The sequence below is a fragment of the Cyanistes caeruleus genome, chromosome 6, assembly GCF_971803275.1.
Source record: "Cyanistes caeruleus chromosome 6, bCyaCae1.hap1.1, whole genome shotgun sequence".
Taxonomy (NCBI): Eukaryota; Metazoa; Chordata; class Aves; order Passeriformes; family Paridae; genus Cyanistes; species Cyanistes caeruleus.
In genome coordinates, this window is record NC_141706.1 from 35,598,763 (window position 1) to 35,623,435 (window position 24,673).

Consider the following 24,673-nt stretch of genomic DNA (forward strand, 5'->3'; position numbering starts at 1 on the left):
CAAAAAAATAAAAAAGTAAGAAAAAAGTAGGGCAGTACTGTGGAGACTGCTTAAAAATCCAAGTCTTGTTATGGGCTCATTGAATGATCTCAGGCAAGTTGTTTCCTGCCCTGGGCTTCAATTTTTCCCATCTGTAAAAAGAGTACAACAATGTTGATCTTCCTTGTAAATCGCTGAGATGAATGGCTAAAAAAGCAGCAATATATTATTAATTACTTATTATTATTTCTGAGGAAGAAAAAGCATAGAGAAGAAGTCATTAATCTTTCAGAGTTTTCTCAATCCTCATAAAAAACAAAAAAAGAACGTGAATTTCACACAACAGAAACTTTTGGCAAATTACCTTTAAGAAGAAATAGTGGGTACACAATTCAAAGAAAGTTTAAAGTGAGCAGACACTCAGGAAAACGCTCCAGATGGTGAAATGAGTTAGGCTGCAAAGCAGGCTCCCACAGGAAGCGGTGAAACCCCCATTGTTTGAGACATTTGAAACTGAATTCCTCAAAGTGCTGGTATATACAATATAAGGAATCATTCTATACTGTCTCAAAGTATAGTGGCACTGTGATGACCTGAGAAAACTACACCTTCCACTTCTCCAGTTTTAAGAGAGAAATTACTCTCTGCCCATGACTATGGAGAGCTGTAGACTCTTTTATCAATATAGTACCTGAGGAACATCTGCTGGGGAGTACACTGTGTTTTTGCAGGAGATGGATTCATCAACCCTTAACAGATCTTTCCCATTCCTAATTCCAATGTCTGAACTTTGTATGCTGAAGAGGGGTAAGAAAACCCCCCCATTCTCTGAAAATTATAGTGTGTATCCTACTATTTATTTCTTTTATTACAATCTAAAGAGAAACTGGGTGGCTTGATTTTTACAAGCAGTGGTTTGCAGAAGAAATACCATTATTTTAATGGGAACCAAATGAGCAATCATTACATAAATGGCATTATGAGACACAGAACTAATGCCAAAATATTAAATGCTTGGGTGAAACTCATCAAGACGGGAACTGACAGCAGCGTGCTGGAACACTGGGGTTTTTCTACACTCAAGATACTACTGCAAATATTTCCCGGTGCTGTTAATGCTAGTTTGGCTCCCCTGGACGTAGCTCTGGGGGGCATCTGACTGCTTCTATTGTTACTGGCTTAAAATCTTAAATCTTAAGACCACCTCTGAAATCCAAATTCACAGCTTTGGGCCAATTTTATTGCTAGAACTTGGTTAACTGGTTGGAGCAGGTAGAGCAAGAAAACTTTTTAAAAGAAGCTGGAATTAAAGTTTGAATACTTTCATTTCCTCCTGGTCTCATATCTGCTGGTACACAAAAACTGTGTGAATGCTGTGAATTGATTCAGTCGGCAGATGAGCACTAGTGATCCTGTTTTACTCTATTCACTTGGGCAGGACAGCCATGGAGTGCTCCTGATTCCTTCTCAGCTCCTTGGGCAGGAGAGCTGGTGCCAGGAGCAGTGGGATGTGCACCCCAGCATTCCTTGCCTGCTGTCTCCACTGAGAAGGGCTGGCACTGCCTGCACTTTCCCCTGTTCCTGGCCAGAGACTCAGCAATTTCCTCGGGAATGAATCACGTACAAAAAACCAAACAACAGCTATTTAAGAAGGTTTCGTCTCCCTCCGGAACTGTCCTGAGCAGTATCATATTCCTGACAGTTTATTCTTCAAGAATTTAGTCATCTAAGGTTACAGTGACTCATGTGATGAACCTTCTGCCCATTTCCTGGAAAGAGTCTTGCATGGTCCTCTACACCTTCTGCCATTTTCCTTGAGGGTCTCAGTTCTCACTTCATTTTCATATAGTTCAGCTTTCCTTCAATTCTGGGGTGGAGGAAGAAGGCAAAAATACCTTGAGTGCACCCAAATTTACAGTGTAACCAGAAAACACTGTGGTGAAAGAAACATTTGGAAAACAAAGGTGGACACTGAACCAGAGAATCTCTTTTGGAAGTAGTTGCCTCTTGGGCTGAAATCTGGTTAGAAGAAAAGGAGCTGCTCTATAAAGTGCTGTGAGGTCCAATATGATAATGAATTTACCAGGGCTGTACCCTGTAAAATGAAAATGAGAAAGATTTGAGGGCTCTCTCAGATCACTGGTGGGGTGTGACTCACCCTGGGCAAATGCCACCGATGACAAGCACCCTGACACAAATATTAAATGAATTGTGCTGGATGGGAACCAAAGTAACCATTTTACATACTTGGGTTAATCTGAAAGAGACTTCTGTGCAGAAAACAACTGCTTCCTTTCCCTGATGGAAGTTCAAAAGCTGCTAACAAACAGCTTGAAGGATACTTCAGCAAACTCTAAGTGGGGTTGTGCTCTGCCTACAGCAGACAACTGCCTGGACATCAGTGATGGTTATAAGGGTCATCCCTTATAACCCATACAAAAGAGATACTGCTGCATGTTCATATTACAGTTAAAATGGGGAGTGGGGGTTTAGTGTTCATGTTAAAATATCCAGAAACAAGTGAGTGCATCAACTTCTTTTCCAAAGTGTGAAACAGCTCAGTAGCAGTGCTGGTGCACACTGTAGATCAATTCCTTCTATGCCTAAATTGACAGAGTAAGCATATATAACATATATACATACACATACACATACACATACACATACACATACACATACACATATAAATACATATATATAAACCAAAAACACACACACACACACATATATATGCATGTCAGTACATATACACTGACATGCATCAGAAGTCTGTTCCCTCTAAAGGGATATAGAGCCAGGCCAAAGCTGGCCTGACATTCTTGTTTTTTTAAAAAAAGCAAACTTCTGCAAGCCCTGCTTCCAACAGAAATGTTTCCATGATTTATTTTAAGAAGAGAACATTCCCCTGCAGTGCTCACCGCAACCCAAACATTGCAGCACTGTGCAAGAGCATGAGAATCAGAGAGGAAGCTTAAGAATCTATTTTCACTGCTTCAGAAGAGAAATAAAAGGAGTAAACAAACAGGAAAAGCAGTGACAAAATGAAATACATTTTATTTCAGTGGTGGCTGTAGTGCTATCTGCAATATGGCTAAGGAGAGTAGACTCAAAGTGTGCAGGCATTTCTAGTGATTTCTGTAAGACATGATTAAGTGTGTGATGGGCTTGTGGGAGCTATCTCTGTAAGGATATTTATTTTTCTTTGGTTCACCCTTCCTTCTCCTCACACCTTGCCTTGCACATCTGAGAAACAGAACAGCAGACTAGTGCCTCACTGTTTCCAAATCTAGAAAGCAATCTGAAGCATGGGCAAGCTATGCAGAGAACAAATTCCTCATTGGTGGGAGAGCACTTGGATACCTGAAAGCAATGGAGAGAGTCCTTCCTCTAAATACCTGGAGCCCTCTGTTCTGCAGAAAGAGGCACCAGCCCTCAGTGCTACTGTTTGTTTCTTCGCTCAAATTTGCAAAAACCAGCAAGCATTAGAAGGAAAAAAAAGGCCATATGTTAAGAGAAAGAACTCATGAGCAAGCACATATTTTCCTGACATAACTACTGACTGCAAGCACATACACATGCAGACATGCACACACAGAACACAGTGCCTCAGTCTGAAAGATGTGTGTACTGAAGTCAGAGAAAAAAATGTGAGTGAAGCCTGCCCAAAGGGACCATAAAGACTGATCTTGTGGCAGATTAGTGATTTCACCAGAAAGTTTTTGGAAGCCATAAACAGGAAATGGTTAAGCAAAAGCAGGTGGAGCATGCTGATTGCAGGAACAATGCAGGAAATTGCCGAGCGTCTGAATGGATGCAAAAAAACTGCTCTTTCACTCAGGCCTTGGCAGTCACTGTACACCCACTCCACCTTCTCCTGGTCCTCCCTCTCTACCTTTATCTCCCCAAGCTACAGTCTCTAAGTCTGCAAACACCTTTTGCTTGAGTAATCTGCTCTCCTTAAATTTTGGAACCAGTTCAGGGGAGTTGGGAGGTTCTGCTTGGAAGGCAAGAAACAAGAGGGACTCACCTAGTTTGACAATGAGTCAGAAGTACCCAGCAGTACCCACTGCCTGCCAGGAGTCTCAGGTCTGAGGAGCCAGAAAGCATCTCTGGCTACCTCCTGCCCCAAGGGCTGAATTCCCAAATGTATTTAGTAGAATTGTCTGTCAGAGAAACATTACTCCTATGGTTCCTTCCATTCCAGGGAGCTCCCATTGTGCTAAGCTGTAGGGATCATTCTCCATCTCCACTGAACCACAGTCCCTTCTGGGAGAGAGCACTGCAGCTGTTTAATAGCTCACAGCAACAGCCCACAAACAGATGGAAAAGAAAGTGAAATGTGCAAGAGGCATTTTTTTCCACTTTCCTTCTAACCTTTCCTCTCTCCTCCTTGTCCAGAGCCATTTGAACCAATTCCAGACTACTCCAGAGGTGTCACCAGCCTGCAGAGGCTTGGCTCTGGAGATAGGGATCTGCTTGCCAGTGTTTAGCCTTCCCAGTGCTTTCAGACCCAAGGGTCGAGTTCCTGCTGCCACACTGTCATCCCTGGCTGTGCTGCCAGATGTGCTGCAGGATGAAGGGCAGACATGCTGGTAAGGAACAATACTCCTTTCTTCTAGACGAGTATGGTGTTGATATAAAATTGCTTAACATAGACAAGACACTCTTGCCTTCAAAGTATACTAAAAGTTGCATTAATACTATGGGAAAAGTTAAGAAAGCAGTACATTGATTTGTTTGAATCATTTTGACCTTGCCTACATCTTAAATATTGGATGGCAACCTCTCTCTTAGATATTTCTCCTCCTCTCCCACACATACATTAAAAAAAATATCTGTTTCTTCTTATATTCTGAATGGCATATGAGCTACCATGGAATTACAACTGCACAAACAAAAAGTTTTTTCTGAGAACTTTTCAAAAACTTTTTCTGAAAACTTTATAATTTCTTGCAAAGAAATCTTGCAAGGAAATCCTGCTCTTTTTTGACATTGCTATTTTGGCAAAACTTACCATGTGTTACTGGGAGTTCAAACTTCTACTGTCTTGTCTGTATCTTTTGAAACAGAGAGTTAGTACATACAACCTAACACTTTTCATGTTCAAACCCTTAAATCCTAGTGTAGACAGGGCCTTTGGGAGTAAGGTTTAAACTCACCCTGAGAAATCTCCCATATCCCACACTTCTGCCCAGGCCATACCTCCCTGGGAATGCCCTGAGAACAGCTGTCATCAGAGACCAGCACTCGATACTGCTGCCCTTATGGGAGGAAAGAGGTGGCACTGCCAAGGAAAGGTTGGTATGACACCTTCTGCAAGTGCCACCACACTTGTCTAAAATGCCATGAGCCATAAGTGGACAGAGAAGATGTGTGCTAGCAACTTCGGGTGGATGGCAGGCCAACTACAGGTGATTAAACCTTGGCACTGACTTCCAGGAAAAAACAGTCTGTGATTCATACAAACTAAGAAACTGAGAGAAAATAATTGGAATGAGCTGAACAAAAATAAACAGGTGCCTCTTTCCTGCTCCTTTCACAGTTTCAGCTTTCCTGCACCCTTACTCACATTTTTTTTTTGCACTTAAGTTGTTGAGAAAAATAGCAGGAATGAGGTTCCTGGTATAATTACAGTTTGCTGAGAAAATCACAGCCCACAGCAGTGCTTCCTTTAGTGCTAGAGACAGATGTTGCTGAAGCCTAATCACAGTCTTCCCACTAACCAGGCCCTGAGTCTAATCTGTCATCAGCTGAGAGGCCGCTGGCTCCCGCCATGCGTGTGAACCCAAGCTGCTCAGTTCGTTCCTCTCCCCTCATCCAGAGCCAGGCAGTGCCAGAAGGAGGGTATGTTTCCATTCACTCCTTGCCCTCAGCTACAGCGATACCACAACTTCAATGTGCTGCTTATCTCTCCTCCATGCATAGTATCAAAGCCTTGCTGGAAAGGGCTCAAGTGGTTGTTTTCAACTTACAGTGCGTAGTGACTGCAGTTCAAAAATACAGTTTGAGATAAGCTGAAGGAGAGGCTTAGTAAGAATAGCCTGTAGCTAATTCGTCCTTCCAAAATGTATGGAATTTTCTGCCTCCTAAGAGGGCAAGGCTGCACGCAGTGATGGGTCACACAACATCCAGATGTTAATAACAAGAAGATCCCAAAGTGGATGAGTGCTGATGAGCACAGAAATAGGAGGAAGAGAGCAAAGCAGAACTGGGCATATTGAAAAAAGTCAGGAAAGAGCATACATGCGAGAGGGGATTGAACAAATCTCTCCTACATGTTACATGCAGATGACATGGCCAGTAAATGTTTTGCATGTGACATTCAAAGAGCATTGGCCCACTAAGAGCATCATGCCACATCTTTGAACTTCTCTGTCCTGGTAAAAGAATCTCGAAAATCAACAGACCCCATCAGTTCAGAAGTGCCGCTGTGCAGGCAAAATTCACTATGGAACTGTATTAACATCTTTAGATTGGATTCTGGTCATGGAAGGAAACTGGCTGAAGGAGTCTGTTTCAAAGGCACATTACTGCAGCATATATAACCAGTGAGAACTGGGAAAGTTCTTAAACTGGTAAGGCTAACATCTGTAAAGTTAGGAAGTGCCCTGAAGTAACAGGGGAGATGCTAGGTGGGGAGGCATAGATTTAACATGTTTTGCATAAGGAGCCTCTTAAGCAAGGCACAAGGGAACTGAGTTGGTCATCATTTCTGGTCAGAAGCAAAAGTGTATTAAACAAGCTGACTTTCTGAAGTAGCGTGTGGCCAACTCAATTTCTTCGTGTTTATCTTTTTCTGAATCTGCACACGGTAGCTGGGCATACACCGTAATAGTCACCAGATCTCTGCAGTAAAGGTATGGAGGGCAGCATCTCAGCCACCGACAGACTGAGGGAAACAAAGTGTAGCATGATGTGCCAACGAGGGGGAAGAAGTGACTCATACGGGAAGAAAAACAAAGCAAAGATGAACATAGAGCGTAAGAAAAGTGGCAGACTGTTGGCTGTAAATCAGTTTTCTTGCACTCAGAAGGGCGGGTATTATGGTGAGAGAAGCTGTACTTGACAGTAATGAAAGTCCAAGGAAGTTTGATTAAGATTAAATGGCAGTCACATGCCAACACAGAAAAGAGGCTTAAAGACTAAAATCAAACACAGGAAGTGACTAAGTAGGTCAGAAACTGTGGGTAGTGAGCTGCATAGATTAAGTGGGACTTGGAGCAACTGAGTTAGCTCTGCTAAGTGATAACACAATGTCACCAAGTTTAACAAATCTGACTCTGAGATCACCTTCAAGGCCTTGATAGCAAATCAGAGATTGCTGAATCCTAGCTTTATCTACATTAGAGCAGATACTGTATGTGTTTTAACAAGAGATCGGTTTTACAGTCACTTTTTGACCTTGTCAAGCTTCCTGTAAATAGAGTGCTGTTTTGTCTGAGCAGGATTTCTTCTTGAGGAGCTGGGAAAAAAGAACTGACTAATAGAAACTGTGAGACTGAGAAGGGCTGCTACTGCAGGTCGAAAAGACAGATGCAATGGAGAAATTTCTTTCGACTCCTCAATTCAGTACATCTTTGATTCAAGAGCTTTGTTCACATCCAGGGCAGCCGGAAGAGAACAGTCACCTTGTGTTTTTGTACCTGATGAGAAAATTCCAGATTGTATGTGTGCATTGGGACAGTTCAATGTGTGTCTATTCCAGCTTCAAAGAGGCTTTCAGTGCTCTTTGAGATGTAGGGTGTGAGGAAGGGTGAGAACTGCTAAAGCTAGCCCCATCCTCATTAAATCTTTGCCCTCTCTGGAGCAAGCATGCAAGTGGAGAGAATAGATGATATGCATGAGCAACTGAGCATCTGTGATCTCATGACCTTTGACTGTTGTATTATGGGAAATGTATTCTCTGGTTGCTATGCTTTTCTAATTCATTTGTATTTTCCTTCAGTGACTCCCTTGTATTTTCTTTGGTGCTCCTGTGTAACGGTTTCAAGGATATCTCCAAGTTAAGCATGCATACAATAGCTTTAATTAAATGTTTGCTGGTATCCCACAGTAAAGCGAGGGAAAGGGAAAGCAAACAGTTCTGTACTTACTTGTACCTATCCCTTCTGAGCCCTGGCTTGGGTGGAGGCATCTGCACCATTGCCATTTAAGTCTGTTTCTAAGCTATTGTGAAATGAAGGGCATCAGGTCCTGCTGCTCTGCATGCAAGCACTTCAGGCTTTTCTCTCATTAAAAAGCGACAGGTCACCTGTGAAAGGTACAATGCTGAGATGTTTTAGACTTGGCTAAAAGAAAAAAAAATAAACTAGGGGAGACACTTCTTTGCTCCACTTACAAAAACTGAAGACTAAGATTAAAAATATCCTTAACCATTTCTTAAAATACACTAAATGCTATTGGAAAAGTAGCACAAAAGCAAAGATTTTGGTCTTCTTTGATATTCTGATATTAATATTTCCTGTTCTCTGTGCCATCAGCACAATCTCACTCTTGATGCCACCCTCCAGAATGAAATTATTATTGTTATTGTTATTACTTTATATGGGAATCTTCGCTTCTTTTACAAGTAGTTAACTACATTTTTCTTGTATATAGAAGAAAGCTGTGAAGAAATCGGTTTCCATTTCAGGCATTTAAAATAAATATACATGAGGCAAATGAAATTTGGAAGGGAAACTTCATCATGCAAAGATGGAGGAATAAGAGACAGGATACAAAGGTTATTGGTTAGTTCTTCGAGTCAAATAAAACACAAAATAAAAAGTTTTGTAAACAACAAATAAAAAGTTTTTAGAGGAAGAATCTTTTTCTTGTATGATATGGAATAGTTAGCAGTATCTGCAAAGATAACTAAGAGGCCTAACACTAATGGTTATTGCTAATATTTAGTACTAGTATAAAGTACTTGTCTTGAGTTTTTCAATGACTGACATCACTATTATTTCAGAGTTGATACAAACTAATTTAAACTAATTTTGGCAGAGCTGCACATATTTTATTGCAAATCCATCCATTACATTTTAGTGTCTCTCAGAGACAATATACATCAGAAAATTCAAGAATAATTGTAAGGCTAGAAAGAAAAAATAAAGGCCAGTTTGATGGAGAATAAAGAACCATGCTTCAAACACTGATTTTGGTTATTTCCCCACACAGAGACCAGAGGCATTGACAGTTTTTGCAGTCTGACATGCTGGATTTGGGCAGAAGTTGGGTAGAGCAGGGGCTGGGTTAGGTTTTCTGGAGCTAGAGCAGCAGAGACTTTTTAGGAGGGAACAGAAAGCATGGGTTGCTTCCCTCACGTAGCAAGGCACAAACAACAACAGGGTTATCTGAGAAGATTGAGAACTGCTGACATTAGAAACAGGAACTGGCATCTGCAAAAAAAGAGTAGGAGTGGGATGAAAGCAGTCTTACAAAGCAAAGGAGGAAATGAGAAGGCCAGAGAAGATCTAAAACTGTGAGCAGCTAACAAATGCTGACAAATACTTCTTTCCTCAAGGGTATGATCCTGAGCACATTTAGGCCAACTTGAAGATTCTTACCAAGAGTTTTGAGATACTCTTAGAGAAGATTTCTACTTTCCCCCCCTCTTAAGCTGTACTGTGTTTCCACTACATCTTCAGAAAATGCCTCTCAAAAATACACCTAATTTTGATGATGGCTGAGAGTGAAAAAGGTTTATTCTGAAAGCTGGGTGAAGAAAGATCTACACTTCCCCCTCCTTCTTCTCTGCCATGCCTTTCTGATGCCTGTATTCCAGTCTGTCAGTTTGGATGGCCAGTGACTGTAGCAAGGATGCAGGGCAGTGGTGCAAAGAAGGCACACAGCCTGGCCTTTTTTCAGTTTCCTACTCTGATAATGGAGGGGTTTGATTTTTGTTGATCCTGAATTATTTATTCAAGCTGTCCTGAGCCCTCTACTCCATGTAAAACAAGACCTGGCAGGTTCTCAGGTTTATTAGTTCCACTGCTCCATCAGCTTAATTTTTGTTCATTGACATAGACTTTTCTATATGTCACTTACATTTTTTGTTTAGTACTGTTTATATCTCACCTGTCAGTCTTCACTGTTGCTTCTCTCTCTGTTCCCTAGTATATTGCAGCTGTGAAACTCCTGCATCAAAACCCAAGTTACTCTTGTTTTCCATCCTATCAGGTACTCCAAGGACTACTTCTGCCCTTTTCCTCTACTAGTAGTAAGCTTATTTACATCACCAAGGCTAAGACCAGGAAAATCAATGCCTGATCTTCTCCCAGGGCTGAGTTTTTATAGACAGTAATTATTTACTGTTTTCACCACACAGGTCCCAAAAATACTCACACCAATTAAGGCCCATAGGGATGTTGGTGCAGTAATTTTGGGAAATCATAAGTATGTTTAGTCTTCTCTGGTTCTTCAGGTTCTATTTCCCTTTAGAAAGTTGTACCTACGTTAATTCTCCAAATACATTAAGAACTTGAAGTTAAAGATCAAAGTTCAGTGCAATCCCTCTACTCTGTGACCTAAGCAGTGCAGTTTACTGACAAATGCTCCCTTCTTGTGATATGAAGAGGGAATTGAAAGAGAAGAAGATAGTGATTGGTGATTTCTTTACAACTTCTTTTTATTAGCTTGTTCTAAAAGTAGTTTGGTTCCCCTCAACACAAAAAAAGTTTCCTATTCCTGACACAAAAGCAGTTGCAAATGATTTAGCAGAGCTATCTGTACAGTGTGAATGAAGTGCTCCTACTACCTGTCACCCCTTCAACACCCCAAACAAACTGAGAAAGAAGATTGCAAAATGAGTATAAATATTCTGCATGGAGCCAGTAAGACAGTGAAGTCACAATGGTGGAAAGGAGAGTGTCAAAAGTTAATCCCAGGGGTAATACCTCGGAAGTCAGATGCGTGGTGTGAGAGGTTTTATTCAGTTAATACTTATGTTTTGTTTTCACTCTGTGAACTTTAAGGCAGGCCTTAGCCAGTGAAAGTTGAATTCTCTGTAGATGCCTTGTACTGCCTGTTGTTGTCTTTCCAAGTTTCTTATTCAATAGCACATTTTCCCCCTTGTTTTCAAATGCTTGCTGAAGTCTTAAGACATTTTAAACCTAACAATAAAACACCTGCATTTTATTAAGACTTGAGACTTACATTCCACCTCCCTCAATTTTACAGAAGTGTTGCCATTAGTCAGGTTAACCCTTTCATAGTCAGTTTTGCTGCTAAAAAGAAGTTACATGTCTGCTACATATAGCCAAATTCCACACTCCTCGACTGTATTTCGAGAAAAAGAAAAACAACCCTGAGACACACCCAGAAAGCTCCGTCCTATGCTGGCTAGCAAAGGGTGCAGGACCTCTAAACCACAGCTGCAGAGGCTATACTCTCCAAAGAAGCACAACAGCCCTGGAATAACATGTCTGCTGGTAAAACTTAAAACTAAAATGTTCTTACCAACCATTTCTGTTTCAAGAGATTTTTGAGTTGTGTCATAGACACTTCATTCAACTAAATGGGAAAACTTATTATTTTCTGTGTCCCTTCCCTTTTCTCATTCTAATGTCTTCAATGAGAAACAGAGCAGCACTATACAGTGATTTTTGTGCCTGTATGTCCAAGAATATTATTGTTCCTATATTAAATTAGAAAAATGGCAGCACGTGAAGTAATTGCCCAAATTCATGCAGCAGTTCAGTAGAAGGGCTGATAAATTCAATTGTCAATGCACTAAGCAACTGAGCTGTTACCCAATTAATTTAACTTTCTGATAAGCAGTGATTTCTAAGTCTACACACATCATAGAAGCACTGCACTGCAAAGAGCAACAACTGCTGGCTATTTTACCAAACATGATCAGTTCACTGAAGACAGGAGAGAGAGCAACTTAATGCAACTAGGCAGGGACTGAGGATCTGTACATCATGAGTTCTGATTCTATTGCTTTTGCTATCTATGTATTTATGGGCATGTAACTTTAGTTCTTTATGACTCAGTTTCCCATCTGTGCAAGGAGAGTAATTCTTCACAGCCAGCAGATGAATCAAGAGGTCATAGACTTCTGAGATAATTCTGAGTTAGTCATTCATCTTAGGACTTTAGTGGCACACCTATACAGGGCTAATTATACTAATATGCATCAGACCTTCAAGGAGATAATAGGTACATCACAGATTCAGAGGTTTAGGGATACTAAAATACCATGGCTACAGAGCCACACAAATTCCTAGGATAACCAGGTAAGTAATGAGAAAAGTTTTAGTTGCTACCCTATATATTTACCAGTATAATTAATTTGATTGGTGGTTATTATTTACACCATCTGATGTATTAGATACTGTTTTGATTGATACCAATACATATCTACAACACTGGTATAGGAAATATTATCACATACCTTGGCAGTCATAAAGAGAAAAGTACAAAGTTTATACCGACCTTGTAAACAAATAATTTCCATTCATTCATATCTACCAGTATATGACTTCAAATCTATGTAGGTATCAGTAATCAGTGGAAATTGCCTTTATCATCATGGCAGGGATAGTTTTAGGAATAAGCCTATTGCTGTTGAATAGCATGTCATATGATGTGGGGATCCAGTAGACTGGCACATGCAGCAGTGAAAGTCATGTGGTGTGAGAGTAGCAGACAGCCCCTACGCCCTCATGCTAGCTCTGACCATAGAGCAGGAGTGTACACTTGTGTTCCCATTGAGGAGCACACCTTGCCTTGCCTGCTATTAGACATGACAAAGGCTGAGCATAATTTATAAAGGTAATCTAGACTGGAATTTTTCACATTTGAGTCATGACTCAGAAGATTTTTACTTTTCCATTCAGTGTAAACATGCATAAATTATAGTTCTGAATTGCTTTTAAACGTAGAGGTAAACAGCCTTTCAAAGTCTCTCTTAAACCAAATTGGTGTAAACCTCACATTTGTTTGAGTTTATACCCTTTAACTAGGATTAGGAAGCTGTGATTTATATTGCTGTGTAAATCACATCTGCTCATAAGCTGTGGTTTGAAAACATTATCAAATGTGTGCAAATTAGAGAATTATATGACATTACCAGTCACTTACATGCAAATGTAAGCAATCTAAGCTTCATTTTTTTGTATAGTATTCGAAGTCACATTATTATGTAGCATAAACTACAATCATCTACTCTCTACTTAGACAGAAATCCAAACAGAAATTTGTAATCCCTTTGCAATCATTTTCACAGAGCCATATACTCAGGTATGCCATCAAGAATGTAAGTTACAAACTGTTATGTGCCCTGAAGCGTGCTTATGGCCCTTCTTTATAGGTGGCCTGGTCACCACACTCATTACTTTTGAGTAAATTAAGGACAGAGTTTCATATTTTGTACTTGTGCTTGTTGATAAAAGAAAACAGAGGTTTTTCAGCTTTACTTCTGTCGTGTATCTGTGACTTCTTTTAGAAGTTATCACCAGACTGACCACAGCCAGCACTTACTAATCCAGGATCTAGAGGCAGGGGTGGGGAGCTGGTATAATCAGTCTCTTTCAACACTGTGAAAGGGGTTGTCCCCTGTGCTGTATTTTTCTTCCTCTGAGTGTCTCAAAAGACAGTGTCAGCAAGATTTTCCTCCTTCTATTTCACAGAATTGCTCCTATTTCCATCACTTTTTGGGTAAGTACTTTTAAAATCTAGTAATAGCAATGCTTTAAATTACAAGTTTATTTCTTTTCAGTCTTGACTGCATTTTTCTTCAGACAAATACTTCTACAAAACTTTCATCAGAGGACCTAACATTAATTATAAGCACCATTAATGAAGCCCAACAAAACAGTTATGCAAAAGCTGTTATCATCTTTATGTTTCATAATAAATTTTAGATAAATGAATACATGACTCAGTCAAGGTCGTACCATAAATCAGTGATAGCAGCTGGAAATGCAGCCCAGGAACTTTGGAACCCACACTTCTGCTGAAACTACATGCCCTGAAAACACCAGGACTGTTTCAGACCCATTGTGCCATACCAACATTTCTCTCATATCACTGAAGCTTTTTTAGGCTATGAAAATTAAAAAAAAGGAAAAAGAATGTAAATCAGTGTCTGATAAGTGCATAACAAGTGCATTGTTTTCCCCTCTGAAACGAAAAGACTTATTCTTGGTTTATTTTTTCCTTGCAGTAGACATTGGCAGGCTGAAAGTTGAAATAAAATAGGAAAAAATAACAAGCATATTTTGAGTGATTACTCAACTGGGGTCCTTTGTGACAGGAAATGCAGCTGCGTGACTAATGGGCCTGACTTTCTCTTGGCTTCCTTCCCCCTTCAAAGATCTTGTTTATTGGCCCCAGCCAATTTTTTTTTTTTTTAAATTGCTAGAAGCTAGAATTTTCCAGGAAAAAAAAAAAAAAAATCCTTGCAAGAGGCAAAGGCAGTAAATCTTAAAAAGATCAAGGGCTGCAGAGCTCTCCCTCATCTACTCCTTTTAGCCTTCCAGGCTCTTGAGTCACGTCATATCTTCTCCCATTCTGCTCTGAACATGTGTCTAGCAGATCTTTCTGCTCTGGTGAGGGGAGGGAGTATGTAAATCACATTTATAGCATTTAACCCTAGAATTCATAAAGGAAGGACTAATTCCATTAAGGAAACCAGGGGCCTCCTTAGCCTTTTGCATTTTGTCTTTTTTATTACTTTTCCTCGCTCTCTCCTTAGCAGTGGTGTGCCCATACTCCATAATGACATGGCTGTTAAGTGTGAGCTATGAGATTTGACGCAGCACAGTCCCATTAGTAAGGGGCCATAGAGTTTTAAATGTTGTTTGCATTTGGCCTGCTTTCTAAGTCTGCTTTGTTGAGCTTCCTAGGTAACAGCAGATAGGCCAGGACCTGAACCTCCCCTGAACTGGAAGAGGAACTGTGCATCCAAGCTCCATGGCAGGCCCTTCACTCTGCAAGGCAGCGCACAGAAACCCCGAGCTCCTCCTCAGTACTAACGGTGTTGGACATAGAGTTGATAGAGTATCTATGGGAGCAGGGTCTTGTTATCCTTTGGAGATGCCTACCATCTCCAGATGGCAGATGGAGATGGAAGAACAGTGGTACTGAGCCCTGTGTGGGGGCACAGTGAGCAAACTGAGCTGTCTGAGCTGTCAAGTGCTCCCACAGTCTCGCTAAAGCAAACTTGGCATTTCCTGGCCGCAGGGTGGGCGCTGCTGCCGGAGCCTGTGTGGCAACAGGTCAAACTTCAGACTGGTAGTGGTGGCTTTATTCCTGCAAGGAGGTTAAAACTCAACCAGACAGATAAACAATAGCCTCAAAGAACATGATCTACAAGAAGTGGGAGCCATTCTTTAGCCTTCTCTAAGGGCCCTTTGGAAAGCTGGGGTATCAAGTCACCGAAGGAGAGTTTGAGGGCTGCTCTGTAATCTGCAATGCTGGCATGGCTTCCTGTGCCTGTAGCAGAGGCTAAAAAAGGAGGTGAATATATTCATTACCATAAACTGCACAGAGGAACCATCAGAATGGATATGCTAAAAAAAGAGACGGAACCTTTGCTTATGAACAGACTTAAAAGAATTGAATACATGTGTATAGAGAGATCATTTTCCACTACCTACAAGAGGAAAAATCTCTGGGGAAGTGGCTGATGCCAAATATTTTCTTATGCTTCATGTGTCAGCAGGGTCTGGCAGAATCCCTTAAAAAACAGAGCATGCATTTTGTGCAAATTGAAAATCACAATTCTAGTGATTTAAATTGTTTCACCAAACTAGAGACATTTCTCCAAAAATATAGCAGATGTTTGATGATGTACCAAGTTTTCAGCATTTACATGTATCAGATGATGTGAAGATCAGCAGAAAAAACCTAACAGAATAACACAGTTAAAGTCTTCAGATCTGTCCTGAAAAAAAAACTTAAACTGGGTTAGGAAGAAAAAAAGTTAATTTCCCACAACAACTCTAAAATCCTGGCCAAGCTATACAGCAAAGTTACAGAGGAGCTAGACAGGGTACAGAAGTGGTGGTCACTAGGATTCATTGGAATGGGAGATGTGTGTGTAACCTGGCTACATGACCTGAGAATACCAAGGCACTGCTGCAAAAATATTGGCAGTAGACTTTGTCTACAAAGTTTAACTATTCCAGAGACTTAAGGATGAAGGGGATGCAACCCTAAGGTATCTTAAAACTACATGAGACAGAGCTGTCTCCAGAAAATAACTAGCCTAACCCTCTTGCAGCTATATGGTCAAAACTGGAGATCACTAACTTCTGTGCAATGAATGCTAACAAAAATAGAGTGTCAACGCATTCTGATAAAAAAGAAGGATTTGGTACTTGTCCATGTAAAAAGTTTCCTGTCCTCTTTCTTTGTCTTTTATGAGAAGACTGTTTGAGAAAACTGACCATAACCCACTTACTGCAACTGCCAAAATGGCCTGCCAAAGCCCCGTCTCCTCATGAATACATGGATTTATTTGCTTCAGTTATAAATTTATGATTTGCAGATTGGGAGGGATTTGGTAGGTTCAAACCCAATCCCTCGAGCATTTGATGAAAAAAGCAATGATGCAAAGTCCAGAGCTAGATTTTGTATGTGATGATATGCTTAGAATTTTTACTTGTGATGGTGATAAGACCCAGTGGAAAGTATATGAGCCTGTCACTGAGAGTATTCTCAGTCTTTGTTACTGACTTTGGGTGAAGTATGACTGCTACCCTGGCTAGGAAAAATTATATAACCTCTCTCGATGCTTATTTGTACTTCCCTGAGGTAATCTCACTACAAGGTAGTACAACTAAACAGGTGGCAGGGTATATCAAGCTTTTCACTACCACACATCCTGTACCTGCTGAGGTAAACAAGATCTGACAATATAGCAGGAAAAAGTGTGAGGAGTCTTCAGTGAAATAAGATTTGCTCTATCACTCTAGTTACATTACTTCTAATCAATAAGATAGTAGGAAGTAGTGTCAAAAAAAATTTGTTACTACTCAAAAGAAAGTGTGGCATTAGGCTGTGATCTGATTTTAGGTCTATTGTATCAGCATATCATATGGAACATATGAAGTCAGTCAACCACTGACAAAAACCCCAAAACAAAAATGCAAACTCTTTTCATTCTTGCAGTCTTTCATTACCTGACATGGTGTCATCAAAATCATGGGGGTCTTGAAGTAGACTGAAGAAACAGCCCAGGCACAAAAAACTTAGAAAACATAACTTGCCTCCATGACAATTGTAGCTGTGAAATTCCACTTCCAGAGATGCAAGAGCAACTGGCCAGTCCTCAGGATTCACTGAACACAGTTTATGTGATGTTGGTTGCAACTGCTTGCAATTGCATATCAGCACAACTTGTCTGAATTTTGTCTTGGAAAATTCAGTGACTTTAGGGACTTGTGACAATGACAACTGCCCCTTCCAGTCTGAGAATCTGTCTGAGGTGCTACAAAGTTCTCATTTTATTATGAACAGCTGGATGAAACCAGATGCATAATAAAGAAAATCCTTCATAGCTAGCCTAAGCACTGGATGTGCAATGATGACAACTGCATTTCAACCCAGAGCATTTGAGCCATGGGGAAATAATCAATTTATAAACAAACTTCTCAAGCACTTTGAGATGAAAACACTACACAGGATCAATTTAATTCACTCTACTTATGTACAAACTCATGTCACTCATGTTTTGTTTTCCTGGTTTATGCCAATCACACTGCAATTCCAAATGTCATCACTCTGTGCCAGAACAGCAGTCTGACACGTTCAAAAAAACTTGCAGAATAAAAAAACTTATGATGGAAATTTCTCCCGTGCGTACAGCCTGCTCATGCTCAGGAAGTGTTCAGGTTCCATTTCTTTTTGTCTGGTTAACAAATGTCACGAGTATGGATTTGAATTCTGGGTATACTTTACCCATTAGTAGCCTTTCCTAGGCACTGTGTTCTGTAGCATGACAGTTGCCCTGCGTTTAGGCTCCCGGCTGCCCTCGTTTTCTGCTCTGATGCTCTCCTGACTCTGGAAAATCTCACCTCATCAGCAGAAACAACCAAACTATATCTCAACAATTTCAACTTACGGTTTGGAGATTTTCTCTCCCCTTTTGTTGAATCCTGCAAAAATGACTAAAAGGAGTGTGTTACCTAGGAGATCAAAAGGACTGGACTGTCTTTGACCAGGGGAGCATTACTGAAACTAGGGGTCAGATGACGTCTAAATTAGGCACTTGCTAACTGCATGATGTAGCTTCACCCAAAATGTAACTTGTTACATGCCAGCCACATGGCCTCCTGTGCCCTTGCTGCTTCACCTGTAACATGCAGACAGAAGTACTCAGCCGTGCAGCAAGGAGTATTTAGAGTTCATTGGCATTCCTGAAGACTTTGGAGATTCTTAGATAAACAGTGCAGTATGAACAGAAACCAGGCAATACTGCATCTTTCTCTTGGTGACACTCTCCTGCTGTTGGTATTGTGCTCTCACATTCCTGAGTTAAGCTTGCTTGAGAGATTTGATATCACTTGGGCTTAAACTCTTTGTTGCATTCCTCAGAGAGGATGCTGGAATACAAGGTAAAGCACAGTGAATCTCACAAGTCCAGAGACGTCACTCTCAAGACCTCTGCTAACCACTTCCACCTGACCTTCCCCACCTTTTTTAATATACTTGGCCAAGGACAGTGACAACAATTTAACACATACGCATGTTTTGCACACCATGCAACCCTGTGCGTTTTGAAGGTCAAACAGAGCATTGTCTGCCACAACAAATGATAGTTGCAGTGTAGGTGAGAAGCTTTGCTTTATAGAAAAAAGCCCAAGTGCTTGCAGATGTACAAGAAAAAGCAGAATTTCTGAGCTCTTGATAGTGAGGTATAGTCCCAAGCCTGGATACACATTTTTCTTCAGGAACTGAACTCTATGTCTGTGTGTCTTCAAGAGGCGTTGTAAGTACAACATCATCTTTTTTTCCCCATCTCTAAAACTGGGATTATAATATTCTCCCATAATAGAGAGGTTTAGAAATGTTCATTTCTAGAAGCTTTAACAAATGTTAGATATCAGTTGTTTTGATCCTATTCCATTACAAAGAAGCCATGCAATTCTTTCATCCTCTCCTGTTAAAAAGATTGTCTTCTTTTGCAGCCTTTATATTATTTAATTGAATTATATAGGGTAGTTGCATGAGCCAATCTCTTTTATATAACTCCTTTTTTGTTGTTATAGACAGGCATTTAGACAGCAAGTAACTATTTTGTGAGTAGCAGTGAGGGACATGCTGACAAAAGGTTTCCATAAATAACTCTTTCCCCTCTGTACTCTTGGAGCGGCTTTGTCTGTGATAGCTCCTCTTTGACAGTGTGTCTAGCATGGAACAACTCACAATCAAAAAGTATCAGCAGGTGTGAAAAGCACACCCACACAAGGTCAGGTCCTCAAGCATAATCCATGTAGCTGTTAAATTTCCCACTTTGCAGCAATGATTCAACTTAGTGATGGCATTGTGAATGGCTCAGGAGAAGAATGGCAGTAATGTCAGTATTTGAAACAGCAGCTCATTAATGATGACATTAATGAGCATTTGCATTAAGGTGGCATGTTTCAGGTCTAGTCAGTGGTTTTCTGCTCTAGAGCACCTCCTACACAGGGCACAGAACATGAGGCTGGAGGATGGGGATATTCCTTATGGAGTGGGGACTCACAATGAAGGCAGTGTCCAGGAGCTGAGGGCAGCAAGAATTGGGGTCTGAGCTTGGCTGGAGGCATGGGCTTGTCCCACCAGCTCTGTTCTTCATCTGTGCTCTTGAAACATTTTAGTGTTTCAAGCCACACTCGGCCCACATGTTACAGCTACTCGGAGAGACGGCAGTTCCCTTCCACACACACGCTCGCCTATGGCTAATGGAACTGGAATTATTGCAGCAGTTTGGGAAAAGGAAAATGTATAATGCCAGGTTGCATAAAACATTAAGACACTGTTGGCTTGATGTGGGCAGAGCTCCTGCCAGATGAAGCATTTGCACCTGGAAATCCATGAGGCAGAAGACTGGTGCTGGAGCACTTGTGCTGCCCTCAGAGAGGCAGCAGCTCACTCACACGTACTCAGACTCCCAGGAGGCTGGGGCTCAGGGCTCCTCAAGGAGGTCAGTTTTTTATATAGTAAAGCAAACAGTTGAGCTAATCAAGAATTTTTTTTTTTCTTTTCTTTTTTGAGACTCTTGGCATTCAGCCCTGTTACTTGCGATCTTTAATTTTGTACTGTGGCTTCCTTTTCTCTGCTGCCTTCTCTCTCAGTCCAATTTTCCCACACACTTATTTCCTAACTCTACCTCTACCAAGGTCTTCATTTAGTTTGGACCCAAATTTATCTCAATCCTACATAAAGCTGATGTTACCTCATCATTTATTTCTGCAATGACTGTCATGAGAAATTCATAAGCCTGAAAAGTTTAGGGGAAAAAAACCCCAAAGCCATTTTCTGCATTCTTACTTATAAAGTAGCTTTATTCATATACATTGATAGAAATAGACTGGATCAATCTAGAGGACCAACTTAGACCCCTTTTTTGGTTATACAGATACCTGAGTCTTAAAATTGGGGTTTTGAAAGGATCTGTGTATGTCCATTGTAAGAGTGGGCTGAAATTTACACACACTACTCACAACCTGGTCCTGAAAAAGCTTCTTATCATAGAGCTTCCACTATAAGGGAGCAGATTCTGATGAAACAAAGTCACATTTTGACAGATTCTCCTTCCCACTTCCATAATATTATGAAAAGAATGAAAGAGATAAAGGCATTTTCTCTGTTTAGCACAGCAACACGGTACAGAACTTGTTGTGTCATTTGTGTAGAGAAACCGATGGAGGTGACATCAGTGCAAATAAACATCTCAAGTTAAACCATAGCAAAATCCCAGTAAAAAATGTACAGCCATCTAATTCTTAATTGTCAATGTGGCAGAGGCTAGCTTGCTCAACAGCTGATGAGAGATTTAGAAACACGAATAGGAAGTAGCCCACCTGATCATTAGGTTCTACCTCATGAAATCAACATTAAATGGGCTTTTCTGAAAAGCTGCACAGAACCCAAAGTGTTCTTTCAGTCTGAGCATGCTCTATGAGCTGCAAAAGGGCACCATGTTGTAACAAATGCCCAGCCTGCACCACACATGTAGATCCAGCTGATCTCATATCATTTGAGGTAAATACTTCTCCTCCTTCCCTGTGGCTATTTTCAAACCCATTTCTACAAAACTCCTCTGCCTCTAAATGAAGCCCAAGTTGGCAGGACAGTACTGTCCAAGTCATATGCAAGCTGCAAACAGCTAACAAAGCCTGATGCATATTCCCCATATTTTCATGTTCCTCACAGCCACTCCCACGTGAGCACAGAAGTGTTTTTAATGAATTGCAGTGAAGAAAAGGCTAACAGCACTGCAAGACATTGAGCTAGCAGGGAGTGGGTGGGCTGTGTGTCCATCTTCTGCAAGGCAGTGGCTCACAGGCCAGGGCCAGCAGACAGGACACAACAGGCGTCATTACTCATTGGCATCCCGCACAACGAAGTCCCCTAGGCTGAGCAGAGCCCCACATTAGAAAGCAGATGCTGCCAAGTTGTGCACTGTGCACAGTCCGTGAGGCAGTTTGTTCAATGCTTCTCATTAATTTCAGAATCCACTACTGAAGAGAACTCTTTATAAGGTGGGACATGTTTTAAAAGAACAGTTGGTGCAGATTCAACTTGTATAAAGCTGCTCAGCTCTATTAAATACCAAGGGGTGTTGCTGATTTATACCAGCTGAGAAGTTGGCCAATTTCCTTTTGAAGCCATCAACTCTCCCATTGGTAATTGCCAGTAGAAACACTGGGAAATACAAGAAGAAATGAAAAATTGAGCGCATTTATGTGAAAAACCTTCAATGCAAAACAAATGTCTGCTCACTGCACAAAAGCTGAAATAATACAGTTGTTATTGGAAATGTGCTACAATAAAACAAGCTGGATGAGTCAACCAGCAGTGCATCTAATCTCCACTGGCTGCCTTTCTGGTCCCCGAGCTCCCCATCTATTTTTATCTCTACTTTCTTCAATACAATCTTTGGTTTACAAGCAATAAATCTACAGCTCTTGGGTCCCCTGTGTGCACTCTTTTCGGGAGGCCACTCAGCATTTAGGATTTTACCCAGACCCTTTCAGTTACAAGACCCCAGTTATAAGAACATAGAGGCTGCGATTCAGATTCAAAGGACACCGTGGCCCAGAGAGCACAGCAGAGGCATGGGGTATCACAAAGTTTTTTGTACTGGAGCAAGTGGGCACCATGCAGGGTCATCTGAGGAACTTTGGGATGGACTTGCTTCCAGACTTGATAAAACACACAGACTGGGGCAGTGTTTTATTTAAGCTCCATGATACAGTGTAGGGCACACACAGAGCACAAGGTGTGCACAATACAACAGCTAGGGGAAACAGCTAACACTAACACTAAAATGGCACTGACAATCAGTATTTGCTGTTGTGTCTACACAAAGAAAATGTCATTCCCTCTTTTTCCATGGGTGGGTGAAATTTTTAGTGAAGCCATTTGCACCTGGTCTACCTTAGGACCCTGTACATTACCCGTTACAGAGTGTAATGTTTGGAGGCTGGAAAAACGATAACCCTGATTTCAGAATCATTGGGCAGATGATGGGAACCGTGTTCATTAAGTAAGACTACTGTTTTTTGTTGGCTGGGTGTGGTAACCCTTTCTTGAGAAAAGTGTAGGTGAAATTTTGGAATTACAATACTCCTGTTTCATTTTTCTTTGGCAACCACACTATGATCCAAGAAACAGCAATTATTTTTCTAATTTTTCTCTCTTCTCTTTAATGGTTTCATTACAAAGACATACAGCTAGTCACCTTGAGTTCATACATGCTGGGAAACATCTGTTAATTGAATATTAAGATAGTCAGAGTGTTATAATGGATAGAAACTACTGGGATATGATGCTAGCCCAAAGCCTTCCCTTTCATTCCAAGAGTACGTGCTTCAGGGAGCAAGGGAGAAGAGTATATGAATTTAATTTCAGACATTCACGTTTTAGGTGGCCCTGAGAGACGTACCCATTTCCTATATAAGGTTTGGTCTGTTTGCAATTAAGCTCTCTTCTTTGCATATTTCCGGGTAGATTAAAAATAGCAATATCAGCTTATTCTTGGACTTCTGGAGATAAATAAAGCCATTGCTTTCAGGGCTTTTAAAAAGCACTGATGAGACTCCTAATCTTGAAGGCCGAATTTCTGTGTGAATTTTTTATGCTGGACAAACTAGCAATTCCAAATATAAGAAGAAAGCTAGGAGCACATTTCTAGAACTGGAGACCTTCTAAAACAGCTTAACTTTTGCAGCCTTAATTCTCGAACAAAGCTTAATGTTGATGAAGAGTTAAGTTGAATACTCTTTTTACAGAAAACTCAAGACCGATTCAAACCTCTCCCACCATTCTCACAACCAATGGATCAATTCCAGAACTGAAAGGCTTGCTGAGCTCTGATTACAGTTTTCCTCTTACTCTTTTTCTGTTGGGATTACCATCATCAATCCATTTAATCCAAAATGTAAAGCTGTTTTTTGTGATGCAGTCATCCATTCTCAAGGACCTTTACAGAAACAACTCATTTATAATGGTGCCTAAATTGCTATCAGATGGGATTGATTCCCACACATCCCTAACAGCCTGAGGTTGGACACATGATAGTGATCTGTAACTGATAATTTCTTCCCTGCTGTTTAGGTTTCTCATTTGCAGAAATTACCTGGAACAGGGGCCATTTTCCAAAGAAGTGCCTGACCACCATGTTGTGAATTTAAGTCTCCTGGCAGAGTTTTTGTGTTTTTGTTTATCTTTTGCAGACTGCTTAGAAGTCAGTGGACCCTGATGGAACCATGGACAATGGGATTAAAAGCACTGATACAGTGGTTTTAACATTAGTTATTCACACCCTTGTGTGCTGACAAAAACAAGAAGTCCAGAAAACACTTAGGACTCAACTCAGTAGTGGAAATAACTCCCACTGTCTTTCTAGGAATTATGTTAATATCTTCTTGATTTTAATTTTACTACCAGACTGAATTAAAGAGTCAGATCAGTATTGATCTCTTAATCTTGAAAATTCAATCATGCCATACATGCACCTAATAATTATAATCTCTAATTCTGGTTGTGTTTGAGCTTCCTTACCCAAATAATCTGATTACTTCCCTACCATCAAATCTTTAGCGATTTTTAGTGCTTCTTACATTGTGAACACACAAGGGTAAAAACCAGTGAGAAAATCTGTGATTCTGTAGCAGTATAATCTGACCTAAACTGTGGCTGCATCAACTCTGCCTCCTACAGCTCCTGATCACAGTCCTTCATCTCCTTTATTGTGCTCCAGTGGTGCTCATCCAGCCTTCCAAAAAATTGGTCCAGGGGATGGTGAAAACTTAGTTTTTTTTGGTGTTAACTTTGATCCAGTTTAGGTCCCTGAACTATGCTATTCAAGGGTCAGATACAAAGCATTGCTTGTATTGAGGAAACACTGGAGCATGGATGGGCAATAGCAGCCCTGATTCAGGTTAGCTGGAATGGATGTGGAATTGTACTTTAACTACTCTGTGGGCAGTGTTGTTAAAAACATATGGGGCGACTTACAAAAAGCTGCTTGCAGCAGTTCATCAAAGATTCC

The 24,673-nt window shown here is 40.7% G+C and overlaps 2 protein-coding genes across 26 annotated transcripts in view; one reads left to right on the forward strand and one right to left on the reverse strand.

Moving 5' to 3' along the window:
• Positions 1-24,673, reverse strand: part of RAD51B (RAD51 paralog B) — a 429,615-nt gene that overhangs the window by 34,035 nt on the left and 370,907 nt on the right. For 3 of the 24 annotated variants that reach the window (XR_015288773.1, XR_015288774.1, XR_015288775.1), the window contains exon 11: positions 8,073-8,230. The exons of 19 other annotated variants lie outside the window; for them this stretch is intronic. The gene's annotated coding sequence lies outside the window, so the exon portion shown is untranslated. Of the gene's footprint in view, positions 1-8,072; positions 8,231-24,673 lie in introns of those variants that run through there. 2 more of the 24 variants (XR_015288780.1, XM_086895907.1) reach the window with 1 other exon arrangement.
• LOC111930291 (uncharacterized) overlaps positions 13,510-24,673 on the forward strand; it is a 53,413-nt gene continuing 42,249 nt past the window's right edge. The window contains exon 1 of one of the 2 annotated variants that reach the window (XR_015288786.1): positions 13,510-13,623. Coding sequence is in view for 1 of the 2 variants with exons in the window: in XM_086895917.1 (XP_086752043.1) it covers positions 18,876-18,901 (26 nt within the window). In the remaining variant the exon portion in view is untranslated. Of the gene's footprint in view, positions 13,624-18,702; positions 18,902-24,673 lie in introns of those variants that run through there. The other variant, XM_086895917.1, reaches the window with a different exon arrangement.